The sequence below is a fragment of the Anser brachyrhynchus genome, assembly GCF_964034855.1.
Source record: "Anser brachyrhynchus genome assembly, chromosome: 2".
NCBI lineage: Eukaryota > Metazoa > Chordata > Aves > Anseriformes > Anatidae > Anser > Anser brachyrhynchus.
The window spans coordinates 19,999,181-20,017,586 of NC_137695.1; the positions used below are offsets into that span (position 1 = coordinate 19,999,181).

Sequence of the window (18,406 nt, forward strand, 5' to 3'; positions counted from 1 at the left end):
ACAGAACAGAACAAAAGGAATCAACGTCACCATTCAAAAACTGTATGAGACCTTCTGCATTTATAAATCATGTTTCTTATTTTGCCTGGTCTCTGGGTTTAACACAAATGTCTTGTGAACATGCTGTAATCTTGAGAATAACTGATTTCCAGTGTTCTTATATTACAGACTGAGGGAATTATATTCATACACAGTATCTTTAGATAGACCCCACTCTGGATACTAGTAGTATCATCGATACAGTCAGAGCTCTCATTCTTGGAGACCAGTATAATATTCCCTGGATGAAAATATTAAAAGACCTGTACCTATTTCTAAAGGTTGTCTTGAGGTTTTCAGCCTGAGCACGTGGAGCACCTCCATACGTAAATAGAGTGCCAGGATATTGTTCTTGGAATAGCAATAACAAAACTGGCATGGAAGCCGCCCACTTTCAGTTTAAACCACAGATCATTTTGAAAGGTGTTGAGAATACATTATTTAAGAAGATGGTATGAGCCTTCTAATCGCTGATTTTGTTTTGTCTTTTAATTCTTGTGCCTCCTGAACTTCTGCCTGAGACAGTGCTTCCCCATCTTGATGTTCTTCTACAGGAAAATACATATTCAGATATAATGACGGACTATTGCCATGTCATGGAGAAAAACATTATGCATTTATGCTGGGAAAAGGCCACTTATAATGATCAAGCCTTTCACACGTTGGCCTTATACTGTTAGGATGTGGTTGGCATTCTGAAGATGAAACCTTTTTCTCTGTCCCACAGTGTACGAGTTATCTTGTATGATGTTAATGTGGCTTCAGGTAGCTTTTCAGTCTGGAAAATAATATCACCAGGTATGGCATGCTCAAGGCAGGGATTGTTTTGGTTTTGGTACTAATGATGTAACATGAGGGGAAAGAAAAAAAAAAAGTAACATACTAAAAGAGAGGACTGAGCTACCCAGACCAGGCATGAAATAGCTATTTCCTACATAATATTCTTTCATGTCTGATGGACTGTAATAGAGTCAGCTTTCTGTTTTTAGCTCTGTTGCTTTTGCTTCTCTTTCCATTCCCACATTTCTTTCTCATTACTTTGACTTATGTCTGGCCTAAGGTAACAGCTGGTCTACACAAATGGCATATTCCTTACAAACCTTTCAGCGGGCAGGGTTGCTATGAAGTGATCCTGTTCCCCCCTTATTTTCCCACTCCCATGCTGGATGCTACCTTCCCTCCTTCTCCGCTCCATTCTGACTCATCTGGCTGCGTGGTTACGCTCCAAACAGGATCTGGGAAATGATCTGGCTTTAACAAATAAACCCTTTAAAAAGCCAGATCAGTTGCCTGGCAGGACAGAGCGCTCGGGAACACCTCTGAGCAAGGTGCCAGCCTTCTGACCCGCTGCCTCGGCAGCAGAGCCCTCCCTTCCAGGGCGAGCCCTCCGAACTTCCCTGCCAGCTGCCAAGGAGAATGCCTCCCTCCACTCCGTTTAGCCTCACTGCTTGGGGAACAGCTTGCTTTGAGCTCTCGGGCTATAGATATACAAAGGTTTTATTTTTATTTTTTTCCGATGGGAAAGCCGGTCTAAGCCAGGCAGTTTCCTGCCTGCTATGCCCTCTTGTTCTTGCTCCTTCATCGCGGTTCGCTGTCCCCTTGATTGTGCCGATGCAGCTGTTTCTGGGCCGTGCTGTAAATTGGATCACTGAAATAAATCCGTGTTTTTGTGTGCATATGTTTACGTATGTGTGTGCGAACAGCTTTTTTTCTTTTTTTTTTTTTTTTTTGGAAAAACCTGGATCATTTCAGTCATTTGATTTATAACGTGGCCCACAAAGAGTTGAATTAGCACAGCCGAGGAGGCAGCGAACAGCGGCGCAGAGGTGGGAACAAGCGTCTGGGCTGGGGGGAGGGCGCAGGAAACTCTTAAGCCAGCTTTGTTAACACAGAAAACTACTGTTACTGTACAAACCCATGCAGAAGCACCCAAACTGAGCAGCCAGAAGAGAAAATCGGAATAGACTGCTGAGCAGTCACTCATGAATTGCTAGCAGAGAAGGTTTATCTTGAGGAAAAAAAAAAAAAAAAAAAGATGGTCCTTTAATAAGCTCTTTCCACTAGTCTTCTTCTATTCGAGACACCAAAATAGCAGGCTCTTTAGCTATTCAGAATATGATTGTGTGAATCCTACTGGGCTTTAAAGTATGTTGCTCTTTCAGTGGTGTTAAAACAGTAATAATAACCGGTTCATGCCTCGGGCCTTGGGTGCTACTGTCAATTAGCATCAGAACATAGATTTATTTAAACAAGTCATATTCCTGTGTATGTTTCTTGCCCTTACGGTTTGCAAAGGAGAGCTTAGTGGACGAGCATACCTGGTTCGGTGATACCTGCCTGTGTGTCCAGGCAGAGAAACCTCGAGGCAGGGAAAGGAAATGCCAGACTCGCCTTTGCAGCTCCCAGTGTTCTTAAAATAAAGGTGCTGCCCAGCTGGGGAGGCTGCGTACAGAATATGGTGTTCAATTAAAAACCTCCTCTGATCCTCTAGCCATTTAAATGTCATGTATACGTGTTAGAAAAAAAATAGTAATACCTCCCAACATGAGTAATTTTAGACCACGATGACAAAGTTGTGTGGAATTTTCTACCTTCTATGCAATTGTGTCAGAGTTAGCAATACCAAGATTTAAATTGTCATCACTGGTCATCTCACCCAGCAGTCACTGCCCCTGTCACTGCAAATTTCTCACATACACTCTTTCAGGCAGGCATTGCTGAATTGGTTTATGTTTGCTTTGTATTTTAAATCTTTTTCTGAATCAGAGAGAGAGAACTGACTTTTAATTTAGCTGCTCTATTTTGTACTGTGGAAGTCTAATGTGACTTGGATTAGTTGAAGTGTTGGAGAAGGGGCAAGGACTCTAATGACTCACCAAGAAAAAATAACTGCTTATGACTGAAACAGGAAAACAGAAAAATGGAAGAGACTGACATTATTATGGTGGTACTTCAAGTGTTTTAATAGCATTTTTAGCAGTTTCTTATCAAAATATCAGTATTTATTCTTGGGGTACAGAATGATTTTAATGGAAACTTTTAAACCAAGCTCATTGTCTAGAATTAAAAAATAAATAAAAAAATTTAGAAATGTTACATGCAGTATCAGGCCTTCTCTTCTAATAGTTTACAAAGCAGAATAAAAAATGAGTATTTGAATTTCCCACATTTTAAAAACTGATCGGAATAATTTAAGTATGCTGACTTAAATGTAAGATATCTCTTAAATATGTATTTTAAAGAATCATAATCCTATTACCATCAGTGATTTTTTTTCCTGTTATTCTTCCTAAGTTCACATTCCTCTTGGGTGAAAGACAGCATAATTTAGCTGAAGAATTCTGAGATGTTTCTTTCAAAGTAACTACCATCTTTTGCTGCTCTATACAGGGTTGAAGCCACAATCTACCTGAAATTGGTGGTCAGTGTTAGGACAGTTTTTCCTAGTCTCAACAGAGCTGATCAGCTACTTTTATCACTTTTTGAAGGTTTTAACTTCAGTTTCAGCAAGAGCAACCAGAGATGGATTTTGAAAGCGGTCATCCTCTGTAACAAATTCTGAATGATAAAAAATAAGATCAAAATTAAAAAGGCTTCTTTTCAAAGGATGATCATTGTACTAGATCAGCTTAACTAAAGAGGCTTAGAAGCTAATGAGGCAAAATGAAGTACATATTGAAGATACAAAACAAGGGAGAAAGGAAGGCGAGTTTGGAAAGCATATACTAAGGGGACTGGAGTATTGTTAATCTGACATTTAAAAAAACTCTTTAAGCTGGTTTAGAAATCATACTACCTTGCTGAGCTCTTAATTTGCCCTGGGTTTCTGATGGTACTTTGCATCTTTAAGCTTTGTACCTTATAACCTTACGGGTTGGTAACTTTTTGAATTGAAAGCTGGTATTTTTGTACAATAAAGCTTGAGGCTTGAAAGCAAGGAGAATGCAGACAGACTAGGCAACAAAGGGACTTTATGCTATGAGTACTGGTCTGCAAAAAAGAATAGAAGAAGAAAATAATTAAGAGGGAAGAAAGCAATCTATAACAGATTCAGTTACTCCAGCAAAACAAAGCAGCTGATAAAACAGCTAGCCCAAGACTTCCTCATGACTTTGCAATTCTCTAGGAAAGGATTATTTTTTTAGCTCTGTGATGAAGTGAAAGAAGCACTTTTTAAGATGATCAGAATTAACAGTTAAGCGCTCCTTTTTGAGACGGGTGAATTAGAAAGAAAAAAAAAAGAGTCTACATCAGATGTTGGTTAAATTATCATTTCCTGGCAAATGGGTTTAGGTGTCTTTTCAGGAAACAGACCCAGAGGCAGAATTGTGGTCCTAACAGCCCAGAGGGCATGCATATGGGATGTGGAAACATAAGTTTAAATGTCAATCTAATTAATATTTAAGTAGTTTATTCAAAGGGGAACAGCTTCAATAGAAAAGAATGCCTGAGACTCCCGTGAGTTGGAAAATTATAGAATCATAGGATATGATAAAGGTTATGATATGTATGACGGATGAATTATGCATGTATGATATACATTCTATGATATGTGTGATAGAATACAAATTGGTAAGGGTTGTTTCCAGCCCCTGTTCTGAATGCAGCAGGAAGCCAGGTCTGCTCCCACAGCGTTATCCACGGCACTGCTCTGCTGGCGTAAGCGGTGCCCAACTCCTCCTAGGACGCTAGATTAGCAGCTGGGATTTTTGTAAACTAGATTCAGGAAAGGATTTTTGTGAACTGGGGAAAAAAACCCTGCCTTCTGAGGTGGATTCAGAAAACCACGGATGTTTCGGAGGTGGCCGAAAATGCCCTTCCTCAGAGCGACAACCGGGCCCGGGTGGGAAGGGGATACAGCGAGGGCAGCGCTTCGAGGAGCCGGGCTGCACGAGTGAAAGCGAAACAGGCGATTTAATGTCGGTAACCCGCACTGCTGAGCCCTGGCGGAGGAGGAGGAGGAGGAGGAGGAGGAGGAGGAGGAGGAGGAGGAGGAGGAGGAGGAGGAGGAGGAGGAGGAGGAAGGCCGAGGCAGGAAGGGGAGGGGGAAGGGCCGCCCTGCCCCCCACCGCCTCCACTGCGCCAGCGCCGCCGGTTGCCGGGCTAGCTGACGTCACGCCCCGCAGCGGCGGCGATTGGCCGGTCGGAAATTCCCCCCCCCCCGCCCTCCCCTCCCCTCCCCGCCGCCCGCCCCCGCTGGGGCCGGCAGCCGGCGGGGCCGGGCCTGGCGCCTTCCCTCCGCGCCCGGCCGCTGCCGCCGCGCCCGCCCGGCCACGTCCTCGCTCCTCGGCCGCCCGGGGGTCGCCATGGGCCGCCCGCCGCCCGCCCCGCGCCGCCGCCGGCTGCCGCTGCTGCTGCCGCTGGCCCTGCTGGCGCTGCTCCTGCCCCGCGGCCGCGCGTGGGACAGCGGCGACCTGGAGCTCTTCGACCTGGTGGAGGAGGTGCCGCGGAACTTCTACGACTTCCTCGGGGTGCAGCAGGTGAGCGGGGGGACCCCCGGGCACCCCTCCGGGCGCGGCCCCGAAGATGGCCGGCTGCCCCCCCGGCCCCTTCCCCCCCGGGGCTCCGCTCCCTGCCCGGGAGCTCTGCCTCGGCCCCCTGCAGCCCCGGCGTGTGGTGTGCCCGCAGTCCCTAGCTTGGGGATGGCTTTTAGATGGTGGCGTTCACTTCTTGTGCCTCCGGGTTGCTGTGCCTGGGCTCCGCATCTGCTGGGCAACGCTCGGGAGTATCTCACAGCGATCGTTGCGCACCTTCGGGTAGCTCTTGTCCGCACGAAGTCACCACAGGCACCGCTCTTCCGAATGCTTTTATCCCAGGTTCCTTGTTGCTGGCCTCGCTGCTGCTCCATGTCTTCAACTTGCTTGCCCTGGAGCCCACCTGATGGCCTTCCTTTCCTGGGCGCTCTGTTCTGCGTGCGCAGCCTTGCTTCATCTCTTCTTACACATCTTAGTGATCTTCTGGTCGCTTTCTCCAGGCAGTATTCCTCTCCTGAAGAACTAATTCTTTATATTATTCTTACTCTACCGCTGTCCCCAAAAGACACTTCATTCTTAGCTTCTCTCCTAGCACCTCTACATTGTGGTGGGTGATCCTGCTGTTCTAATAACTTCTTTAACTTTAAAACCTGTTCTCTGTAGTCCTTGTCATTACTGAGAGTAAGGCTATATTCAGATGCATTTCATTAGGGCCTCCCCTGCAAGGAGAGGGGAGGTGTCTGCACCTGTAAGGGCCCTGTATTGGAAACTACCAGTTGTGCTTGTAAGATGGTGGCTGGGAGATTCTGAGTCTTTCATCTCTTTTTTGTTTTACTTCTTAAGCCCCTGGTGTTAAATACTATAGAATATCATCATATATACACCACAGCAAATGCTGCTACGCAAATTTCACTTTCATGAGCCTGAGCGTTTCATTTTTGAATCCTGAAAGGCAATTTTAGTGTTTAGGTAATGTAGGGATACAATTCTTTGTGTTTTGATTAGTGATGTTCAAATCAGATGTTCATCTTTTTGTTCATATCCTGCACAGACCTTTTGTTTAGGGCTGAATCTGTACCTTGCACAATAAGGTTATCAAAATATAACGTTGTGAACTAGCAGAGCACTAAGAAAGCACTAAACATCACGCTTCAGCTCGGGCACTACATTACTAGGAGATCATAATGGAGAACTTGAATCTCCTGCAGTGTGCAAGCAGAGGAAAAAGTTGAGAAAGCTGTACAGGTTTACAGGTTCTTCCACGTGGCATCCTCTCCTGCTGCTTGCTTCTCCAGCTCTGGCCTGTCCCAGCGTTTCAGACGAGGCACCGAAGTAGGGCTCTGACTTGGGCCGACTCGTGAGGTCGCTGCGGCGGTTTGGGTTACCGTGTCCAGAAGGTGACTGGTCTTGTAATGGGGTCAAGGAAGTGCACAAATGTCAGGTATTTTGTGCTCTGCCTTGGATGCCTTAACACAAAGCTGCCCTTTACCATAATGTCTCTGCGTTCTGTTTGCGCGTTTCTTCAGGTTTTCTGCTGTTTTCTAGAACTATGACTCAATGGAGTTAATTTACTGGTTATTTTGTATGTCACTATTGTTTTAGTTGGCATGGCTTTGACTACAGTGCTGTGATTATCTTGTAGTTCTGGTGCTGGTGGTTGTGTTTCCATATACTCAGGTGTTTTTCTTGGGGTTTTCACACAAGAGGGACAGAGACTGTGAATATGGCCTTTGTGGCTGTGCCTTTGGACTGTTTCACAATCTCTCATTCATCAAAGCTGGTTGTCTTTTTCCCTGTCTCCGTATTCCTCTGGTATTCATTGGTATTCATTGCCTTGTATTGTGTCTTGATAATCCCTTCCCCTATGTATTTATGGGAGAGGGAGATTCAGAGCAGGATGTAAGTTCCGTGTCTAAAATGCAGATGCTCAACAGCGCTTATTAGCAGCAGCATATCAGGCCGCCAGATTTCTCTGGACGTCACCTTGTATTTTTTAAAAAAAAATACAGGGAATGAGTCCAATACTTTCTAAAGGCATTACAGCAGCTTAGATCTTGGTAGGAGAATTGTTGTACTGGCATTTTGCTGAGCCTCGCATGCAGTGTCAGAAGCTGCTGTTGACCTCAAATGACAGCGTGACTGTGGGAAGTCCTCTAACTCTCTCGTGTACTTTGATGAAGCATCTGGCTGCTGGATTTTCCACTGGAATTGGAGAGAAATGATGATTTTGGTTGCTAGTCCATACTCACTGAACTGAGGGTTTTGTATTTTGCCTTTTCAATGACCTCGTGGCATTGCGCTGGCAGAGCGTTAGGTTCAAACGCTACTGCTGTCGTGCTTTCCAGCGTCGGTGGCAGGGATGTTGGAGGATGTTATAATGAAAATGAGTTTTGTTGTGAAAGTGGGTTGACAAAGAGTAAGATTGTGACTTAGTTATTCTAATAACCGTGCTTAGTGCTTGAATTCAGGGAAGAGTTGGCTGAGAAATCTGCAAGGGTTTGCGGTGTTTGAGGATGGAAGCGGCCTCTGGAGGTCATCTTATCCAGCATCCCAGTTGAGTACTAGAGGAAGAAGTATCTGAATGTGATGCAAGGACACAATCTATCTGTTAAGCCATTGGATCCATAATAACGTACCGTTTATAAAGGAGAGTTAAACTTAAGATTTTTTTCTACTGCCATTTTGAGCAATTCCTAAATTGCTCTACCTTCCTATTTCTTTGGTTGTGCTTAAATTGATGATGTGATTAACTCGAATGGCTCACTTTAAAATATTACTGTTCTAAAGAAGTTTGATCTAGTAAAATGGAGAGATTAAGATAACCTTTGGCTTGAGAAAAGATTACATTTCCATGTCTTCCAGTTCTTTACCGAAGTTGCGTTCAAATGAGGCAAGTTAGAATCATAAACTCTTGACAGATCAGCTGTAATAATCGCGCCCATAATCACTTCAATATGGAGAGCTTCAAACTGGCAAAGGGATCAGGACCAGATAGCACTCATCTTAAAACTCAGATGAGGTTGCTGAATTAAACCAGAGACTGTGCAGACTCGGTCATAAAATTACCTTGTTACCTGAGAACGTGAACGTGCAAAAGCGATGTCAACTTTTTGGAAAAATTCCAGGAGGATCTGGGGAACTATGAGCTTGTAGGGCAACAAATGCCCCGATCGAGTTAATTCTATCTGTTACAGCTTTTACTAGCCAATACCTGCATAAATATGGTATGCTCTGGATGAATCAAGCTGGCATCAGCTGCACCCGTGCAACTTCTTGCCAAAGTATGCTGTTGATTATAACTGTGTATGTGGCTTCAAGGGGATTGCCCGCTGCTTTACTATTTTTGGCTCGCTGGAAGGAAGGCACTGCAGGCCTCGGATGTCTTGTGAAACTTCAGGATTTGTTCTAGAATACAAGAGGTTTGATGGAGAGATTTTTAGGAAATGTTGCTTGTTTGCTCGTGTTAACAACACTCCGCAGCGTGCTGATCATGTGAAGATGTGCTAAAGTGCACGAGCTGTATTGCAAGAATCGAGCAGGGCAGGGCGGTGTGCCTTGTATCAGTTGGGACCAAGGAATCTCTGAATGAGGCTTTGGCTTCTGCTGGCCATCAGATAAGGGAACAGGTTTGTATTGTAAGTTCTGCTGGGCCCAGGCTGTGTATGAAAGCAAACAAAGTTTCTCCAAGCATCCTTTGAAGTGGTAGAAGAGGCCCTGGGACCTCAATTTCCTGAGGAAAATTTAACGCGTGGTTGCGACTTGGGGGCCGACACTGTGGATAAATACATAGCCCCTGAAAATATTGAGTGCCTTCTTTAGTATCAGTGTATACCTTCCCTGTGGCATGTGAGTTTTATTTTGAACAAGCTTAATTCCCGTGACTTCACTGAAAAAGCTAAGCGCTGCATCAGCGTCACTGCTTGGCGGCGGATTTGCTCGATGGCGGTGTAGTGCCAGGTCAGAGCTGCAGCCTGCGAGCTCCTGGCGTGTTAGCAGTTCCCAGAAATTGCAAGATGCGAAAACCAAGGAGTCGGGTTTCCTTGGCTGCGAGAAGCCACGACGCCTCTAGACGAGCTGGAGGTGTTGGGCCAACGGGCCCCTTCAAAGGCCGCAGGAACAGAGAGGCTGTGTGCGCCCTAGCAAGTGGTGCAGTCCGGCAGGGCTGTGTCTGCAGAGTGCATCGCTTGGTGCCGAGGCACTGATGCCCACACTGTTTGCGTTTCAGGGAATTTTGTTGTTGAACTCGTTCCAGGCTGGCCGCGTGGGCTCGGTGCCCGCTTGTGTTGAAGCGCGGTGGTTGTGCTCCTGGTATGTGAGTTACAGCTCGGTCCTATCGGAAAGGAGCCCAGTTCGGCCCCGCCAGGGCTGCTTCATGGCATGCCGTCAGTGCGAAAAGTAAGGAATTTTGCTTGGCATGTCCGCTCCTTAGCACATCTGTGCTAAGGAATTGAGGTAGATGCACGTTATGGGAAATGGCCTATGCTGGATTTTACCTCTTGGCCTAGTAAGGCAGAACCTTGTCAGAAATGAGTCCCGTGACAAATTACCTGGCTTTTATGATATTACCAGGCATAATGTCAGTCTAAGAAAGCTTTCTCGAATAGGTTCTTGCATAGGGGGTGAATGCTGCGAGTGTGCTGACTGCCGATGTTCACCGCCGCAGTTCTAAAGCTGCGGATTCACGTGTTGTGTAAGTAAAGTTCCTGGGCATAGATCTGGTAATTTCTTTTCCAGAATGAATGGCTACCTCTGAAACTGTCAGTGTTACATCGCCTGGTGCTGCCTCGGTTCTTGCCTTGTGTGGGTCACTGTCCAAAAAAAAACCCAATCAAAACGAAAACAAAACAACTAGATAAAACTATTTTTGCTGTAGAGCTTTTGGGGAACTTGAGTACGCAGAGTGGTCCCCTCAGGTGGGAGGAGGCATGTCAGGGAGAGCCACATCTATTCAAGGAATGCTCTCAAGACCTCAGCAAAAACAGCCTACCTGGAGAGGTCTTCTCACTCCCCTGGCTGGCGAAGTGTGTGTAAGCGGGATGAGGTAGGAGAAATAGGAGAGATGCCCAGAAACAGAGCAGTCTGTTTCGTCTTCCTGGTGACAAACTGGATCATGCTCTGAAGACTTATTTTGGTTGTTCCTTCTAACACTCAAGGCTGTTCTCTTCCCTGATGCTTTCTAAGGGTAACGTATGTGGGTGCAGTGTTACTAAAGTCATCTGCAAATGTTTTAGAGAAAAATATTTAGGTTGGTAATGCTGGTTTAGTCTCCCAAGCTTTGCAAGTATTTGATTCAGTGAGATAGAGCTTCACACCCGTGCAATTACGGCAAGACTTACTGCGATGATTGTGTCAAAGCTGTGAACTTTAGGCTTTTCTTATTTTGTTTGTCTTTGCATGACAACTAGGATATTCACTCTGACTTTTGAAAGCCTTGGGCCATGAAGCGCCATGTAGCAGCTTGATGGCTCACTACTCGTGTTGGAGGAATCAAAGCTGCTGGGATAGTGATGAAACATCATGTCTAATGGTTCACATTCTAGATTCTGAAACCTGTTTCAGATTTTCTGCTTCATGTTCAAAATACATATTAAGGGGGTTTAGTAGTTTTGGAAGGGTTAGACCTCAGTGCACTGTTGGTCACAGAATCTGGGTTCTACGGCCAAAAAATGAGACGTTGCATCAACTTAAATGCTCCAGTCTGTCAAAAATAATTAACTTCTGTAACGTCCAACTAGGTGGTAGTAGTAGTAGCAGACTTTTATTTGGACAGTGAGAGATCACAGGTATTTCTTGAATCTGCATGTGTCTTTTGGGTGGTGGATGAAAGGAAGGGTTCTTCATAATCTGTTTTTTTGACTTTGGTTCCTGTTATGGCAATTACAGCTGATGCCAGTTGCAGCCAAGAAGACCACCAAACCTAATCATCAACATTGAAGCAGTGATAGACTTCATTGCAGTAGTTCAAACAAAAATAGCAATAAAAAAAAATCCCAGCAAATCGCTTGCTAGCAGCTTTTGCTGTAATTTTGGTTTATTCCACAAAAGTAATTGTGTGGGTTTTTTTCTCAGTATGTTATTTAGACATAACTCTGCATCCCTTCATGCTTTTAAGCTTTCTATTTAAATCTGCTACATTTAAGTTATACATGGAAGTGAGATTTCCAGCAGTTCTGGAAACTCTGTTTTTCATCAGAAACGTAAATTAATTCAAGTTGTGCAAAGTCAGTGTTGAGATTATTCACTTGTTCACTAGTTTGCTTGGAAGAAATGCCACAGAGAACCAGTCGTGATACCTGTGCTCAGATTTGTAACTGAGGGTGGAGCGGGCTGTTGGATTTTGTATTTATTGTTTTTAACAGTGCTGAACTTTCAGGTAAGCTGCTGCTACTTTACGTAATGTGTTGTGTAAGTGCACTGACAGGTATCGTGTATGAATAACATTCCCTGATGTTTTTGTTCGTGGTTGCAGTATTTTAAAATGATTGAGAAGTCTAGGCTTGTAAAACTTACATTTTCCAGTAAAATGTGTTTTCTGTATTGTCTTCTACTGACTTCTTGCTTGGACATTGTCCAAGGAAATCTATTTTTGTTTCTGTTGTTGTTGTTGTTGGTTTTATTACTTTTGTTTTGCTTTGATTGTTGTTGGCTCCTTTCTTAAAGACATGAAAGTGTTGCAGAATTTGCCATTAGCGGTAGTTTCAGACATTTACTGATAGCTTTCCTTGACAACTCAGTCGTGTAATACTTTTCTGATTTATTTCAGATTATTTTTCTTCTTTCTCGCTGTGCAGAGGGATGTGTAGCAGGGAACCCAAGGGAGCTAACAGTATGCAAAAGGCTGTGGAAGGGATAAAATAAGGAGTGATGATTTATTTATTTGTTTTGTCTGCAGCAACAATAATGTTTTAGCTGTTCTTCTCTTGCTCTCTGTGCTTTCCGCTTTGCTAATCCTTTAAGGATGTGTCCATAATAGCTTGGTCTTCAAATTGTGGAAATAAACAGTGTGCTATTTTAGCTCCTGGAAGTTCTGCATTTGATTTGCAATTGGTTGAGTGACCAATTTGTTGAGGGGGAATGGTAGGTAACCTGTGCTGATGGCTTCTGCCACTTATACGCGGCTCTGTGTTTTACGTTTGTCTTGAATTTGTCTCCTTTGCTGCAGTTCTCCCGTATGGGACGGTGTTGACCACCACATCAGGACTCGTGCCATCTCACCCCTATGTTATGGGAGGGGAGGCGGCTGTATTGCAGTGGAGTGTCTGAAAAGCACTGCTGTTTGAGCAAGCTACCCCATCAAAAATACCCCAAATCATTATCTTCCTAAAACGTCCCATGAACGTGATACTGGGGTGAAGACTGGAAATGATTGTAGTGCGTTTACTTCTTCACGGCTTGCAGCCAAACCGCCTGGGACTCCACAGGCAACCCTGGTGCGAGTTGTGGCTTGGTTGTTTGCTAATAGCAAGTTCTGCTCATGCAGCTGGAATGGGAAACACTGAGTATTTGTCTTATCTGGACTGCAAAATATTGAATACCTGATCAAGACACAGTTCTGTCTTGGCTGAGAAATCAGTTTCAGAAACCAGCCTAGTCCAGTACTGTCCTTTCTGGCCACAGTATTAATTTGATCAGGTCTAGCCAACTGTCACGTAAGGCCCTCATACCTCCTGATAGCAGGCAGGATAACCAGTACCCTGATGGTGGTGGGATACTGTTAATTCAATGGCAGTGTCTTAATTTGTTAGAAAAAAGTATGGAAGCTATGGGAATGTGTCTTACATATTCCAGAAGTGAAGAAACTCAAGTTTTACAGCTTTCTGCTTGCTTTAGGACAGGAATTTATAAAGATACCATGCCCCTACTGATAGTTCTCTAAATATCAGACAGGTTTTCTTTAAAAGTTCTTCTTTGTTAAAGACCTGAACTCTGAGGGAAGCAAACACAAAGACGACAAATGAAATTATATCTTAGAAAGAAAACAAGACATCTGTATTCAGTGTTAAGTGGTGCTTATATTCACAAATATATTTGCATGAGAAGTTGAAAAACAGCAACCTGTGCAAGGGCACTTATAAAATGGGACACTTTTTTTTCTAGACTTCGAATAAAAATTCAAATAAATACTAAGACATATTTTGTACTGAAATATTTAAAACATCTCAGTTTAAAATATGACACAACATCAGGATTAAAGTTCTCTATTATTAAGGTAGAATTTGTACCTCAAGTGTATTTCTCTCTAACTCTATCCCTTTTACAGGGAGAATGAGTAGCGTGTATTTGAATACAAAATGTTCAGGTAACATGACAAACAACTTCAAAGGCTTCAAAAAAGGCTCAAAATTAAACGTTGTGGTTTTACCACAAAACTGAGATAAAGCTAAGGCATGTGTGATAAAGATCAGCTGCAATACTAAATGATGTTTAATTGCACTTATGCATTTCAGTTTGCTGTCACACTGTGACAAATTAGAGCCTACTCAGGACAATCCTAGGTCCAACTGTTAAGGTAGCTCAAACCAAAAAATGTTCACTGACACCTCTCCTATGAAACTGTCTGATCTTAAGACCATCTGAACTCTGCACCGAATACCTACAAAGCTAGACTTCCCAGAGGGTGCAGCCCCATGTAGTCTTCCATTACCCCATACTGATTATTGTTCCTTTGGGTTCTCAAACAATCTCTCGCTCTTCAGCAATGCAGATGACAGCAAAGAGCCAAGTCTACCCCAAATTCGCATACCTTGGCATTAGTCAAGGTGCACGCACAGCATGGAAGCAGAAGGTAGGATTAGATCCAGGGTTTAATTATTTTAGGTAATACCCAGAAGTATGAGTATCTCAAGCAACTCTCTTTAGCAGAAAAAGAAAATTGATCGTACACTAAAGAACTATACTAAACCCCTGAAATACTTTATTCAATACAACTTCTAGCTTTCATATACTAACTTACAGTTCCTGCATTTCAACCAGGTTCCCTGGTGTGAGATTTATTTTGGTAAGTTTTAAAAACTTGTGGAAGTGATGGTGTATAATAAAACTGCCTCATGTCTTTTTCCTCAACAATTCAAGGCTAACATTTGATAGAAAATGAAAATTGAAGTTTTCAGTGATTTATATAACCAAAAAAAAACCCAACCAAAATCTTATTTAATCCAACAGGAATGATCAGTGACATTACTAATAAGTGGCAACATCAAAACTGGGAGACCTTGAGTAAAATAAATAATCTCATTGTTTCCAAAGTGATAAACTTCAGAACATCACAATAAGAAGCTTGCTTAGGAGTTGATAAACCCACAGAACTACTAGGGCATAATGATCATTGGTCAAAAGGGGTGGGGAACAACTCTGCATTAACCTTAACTCAAGCAACAGTACAAACCCAAGGCCTCCCAAGGACCTTCTGAAAAGACAGCTACTGTCCAAGTCTGAGATGGTACAGAGTTACTGCTAGTTACTGATGCAAAGTTAACAGAAGCAGATGGTACTGAGATATTCTGAAGGAATTTGAGAATGTAAGAGGCCTGAGCTCCCGAGAAAATGTGTGTAATCATACATGAATAACAGTAGAACAAGAAAGCTGCATTAATAGCAGCTATTCTTTTAAGTAATCGATGAATAAAATGACAATTTGGTTGTTTCTGTGCCAGTTCCACTAGAATTGTTTAAATATGCAGCTAAAAAAATGTGTGGACTACTTCTAATCTGTTAATACAGACTTTTTATTTGCCAGAGCAAACTAAAATGTCAAACTGCTTGTCTTTTCAAAACTTCTTTATTTCTTTAAATATAATCAAAAGCAGGATGCTAGCTAGGGAGTGCTTGATGACAAAAATGTAAAAAGTTTCATTTGGGAATAAAGCTACAGCCATGCGGTTGGTTAACTTATTTCATGAGTCTTTCCTGTTGGAGATGTTCAAGAGATACCAACACATTCTTTGCAGTAAACAGGTCAAGAGAAGCTAATTCAACTTGAAGTAAATATACAGGCATGTTACACCTAACAGGTAAATCAAATGTTAAGGCATTGCCAGGATGATGGCTTTCACTTGAGGTCGTTGTTGAAGGAAATTCATGTACAAGCTACAGACCTGTAGGTGAAGGAGGTAACCCAGTACTGGGGGGAGGACACAGCAAACTGTGCTGGCAGGGAGCTGGTTCCCATCTGTACCAGTAAACAAATGAGAAGAGATCCTGAGAGCTACAGCACAGGAAGACTGACGCCCATCCTTGCTAAAGGCACGGGGGTCTATAAAAATAAAGCCCCTGGAGCCAGGATATGCTCGGTCTGTTGGAAAAGACGCAGCGTGGCTTCTGCAAGGAGAAACCCTGCCTCACTGACCCACCAGGGTCCTGGCGTGCTCCTGTGAGGGCATGGAGAGGGGATCCAGCAGGCACGGGGCGGTCTGGTTTTGCAAAAGGCTTTGACAAGGTTCCACACCAAGGGTTATCCAGGAAACTAACTTGCCACAGGATGGGGCGAGGGAGTCTTAAAAGCACAAGATTGATGAGCAGGACACAAAAAGCAAGGTTTAATGGCCAGTTTTCAGGGCTGAGACTAGGCAGCTGAAAGGTCTCCTGCCGGGGGATTGGTGCTGGGACTGGCTGTATGCAACACTTTCAGCGGCAAGCCGACGAGCAAAGCACCCGGTGAAATCTCAAAGTCCACAGCTGATGCTATACATTTTGGGTAGTTAGATACTGTGAGATTAACTTCATTCATTGTAGGTAAGGGTAAGGTGACAGGCAAAATATATATAAAGCCATAGTTACAGAGCAGATTGTAATTATAAACCACAAAACGATCTTAGACGCTGCTGACAGCTCTCCAAACCCAGTGCAGCAGCAGCTGGTTGAAGGGCGCCATCAGGAACGCACCCCCTAACATTACTGATTAAAAACTGGGGAGCCTGAGAAGTGCAGGGAAAAACTGGGTTGCAAAACAAGGCTGGGTTCACATGTTCCCCTCACGTAACACCATCGATTGCACTTGGCTCTATTATTTTTGCTTAAGAATCAAATTTAAGGGTCACCCGGTCAGGAGTGTATACGTAGGAAACCAAGCAGAGCATCCAGCATTCCTGGAAGGCATCCAAAACAAGGTAAAGCTATTCAGCTTTCTTAATTGCTAGTAACACTAAAAAAAATCCATGATTTCTAAACTGATACATATTTATTCAACTATAAATCTTTATCGGAAGCCACGCTGAATGGCACCACTGAGGAAAATATACTTATTTCCTTTTTAAATTGATGTCCCCAGTGATCAGAGGAATATGTAAGTGCACAGAGGTAGTGATCTTCAGCCAGTCAATCACAGGGCCCTGCTAGTCCGTCAGCTACCTGCTATCTCTTGTGCTTAAATCTAAGTTCACTAACCGATGGTCTGCACCTCTGCCAGAAATTAAGGTGTCTGGACATTGTGGTCCTTTATAAGTAAGAAAGTTAAGTATAAAGGTGTAAAAGGCAAAAATCCCCATGATTCAGAAAATTAGCAAATCGGTAACTCATTGACAGGCTAGTCTCTACCTGACCAGTAGAGAAGAAGCTTTTGTTTGCAAAATAAACTCAGCTTTCTGGTTAAGTACCTAGTATTAACCAGGAAACACGAAGACCAAGAAGAATTACTGAATGGATTGCTGGTGTGCACTACCTTGGGAACTCTCACTACATAACTGAACATGAATGTATGTCAGTTATACTTAATTTTTAAGTACTTATGTACAGGAGAAGTTTGTTCTTTCACCATTGTAAACTGCAAAACACAACTGACTGGCTGGCACCTTCTATCTGTATTTCAACTGATACGGTCCAACATTTGAATTCACAGTTCTGTTTTGGTCATTGCTGGGTTAGCTTGTACTGTTGAAAAAGTATTGGAGCAGGAAAAAAAAAATCAGTGGAACTGAAACTACAAACTACATGCTATAAACTCACAGAAGAAGTATTTTCTACTCGATAGCTAGGAAACTTGTGTTGGAAAACAAGTTTATTCAGAATTTTTGATCAGTTGAAAGAAGTACTTGAGATTTTTATCTTTCCATTTAATAAGATTTTAAGTAATTCCTAATAGGAAATGAGAAGAGGCTTCCATTTCGGATGATACTTAAAAAATATATAATTCCTACTGTTTTATTGTAGTAGCCATGGTTAGACACAAGATCCAGTAAAAGCAATTACTAATATAATTATAAACTGTCACAAAACGCTACGTGGCATTCAGCTTTTCTAGTCTGCCATCACAGCATTTATATTCCATAAGATAACACTGTGTGAATTAATCAGTGACTATGAAACGGTGATTATTAACTATATTAACTATAAAAGCCAATCTAAATCAGTTTGAAATTTAATCAGAATCATTCACGAAATATGTCGGGTGAGACAGATGTGTGGATGTGTATTTAGGGACATGGTTTAGGGGTGGACTTGGTACTGTTACATGATGGTTGGACTTGATGATCTTATGGCTCTTCCAACCACAGTGATTTTCTGGTAACAATAATTATTGCCACTTAAAGAAGAAGCTACTCATTCATATCAGTGCAATAAGGCTACTTCAACACGCAGATGCGCTTCGTGTTGAGACAGCAGCATTTCAGAACCATAGCCATGTACAAAGCACAGCTGCACTAGTTCTGCCTTTCCTCTTTAGTCAGAGAACGACTGGAGCGACGTTATTTCAAAATCTCCAGTGCATCTTCAGATTTTCTCCAAAAGTTTTCCAGCTTAACGCTGAGAAGAATTTCAGCTTTACCAAAGGTGAGGGACTGCGTATGAATTGTCTTGTGGTTGGATTCTTGCTTGACATCAAGAACACATTGAAGGCCTGTGAGCCAGGTCATTTCAGAAGTTTGCACCTAAGCCATCCATCAGGTGGGAGCCCAGTA

The 18,406-nt window shown here is 43.1% G+C and overlaps 1 protein-coding gene across 1 annotated transcript in view; it reads left to right on the top strand.

Moving 5' to 3' along the window:
• The first annotated feature begins 5,216 nt into the window (after nucleotides 1–5,216).
• The window catches only part of DNAJC1 (DnaJ heat shock protein family (Hsp40) member C1), a 99,260-nt gene continuing 86,070 nt past the window's right edge, over nucleotides 5,217–18,406 (top strand). Inside the window, exon 1 of the mRNA XM_080579119.1 lies at nucleotides 5,217–5,519. Coding sequence (XP_080435245.1) covers nucleotides 5,346–5,519 — 174 coding nt within the window. The 5' untranslated portion in view covers nucleotides 5,217–5,345. The remainder of the gene's footprint in view (nucleotides 5,520–18,406) is intronic.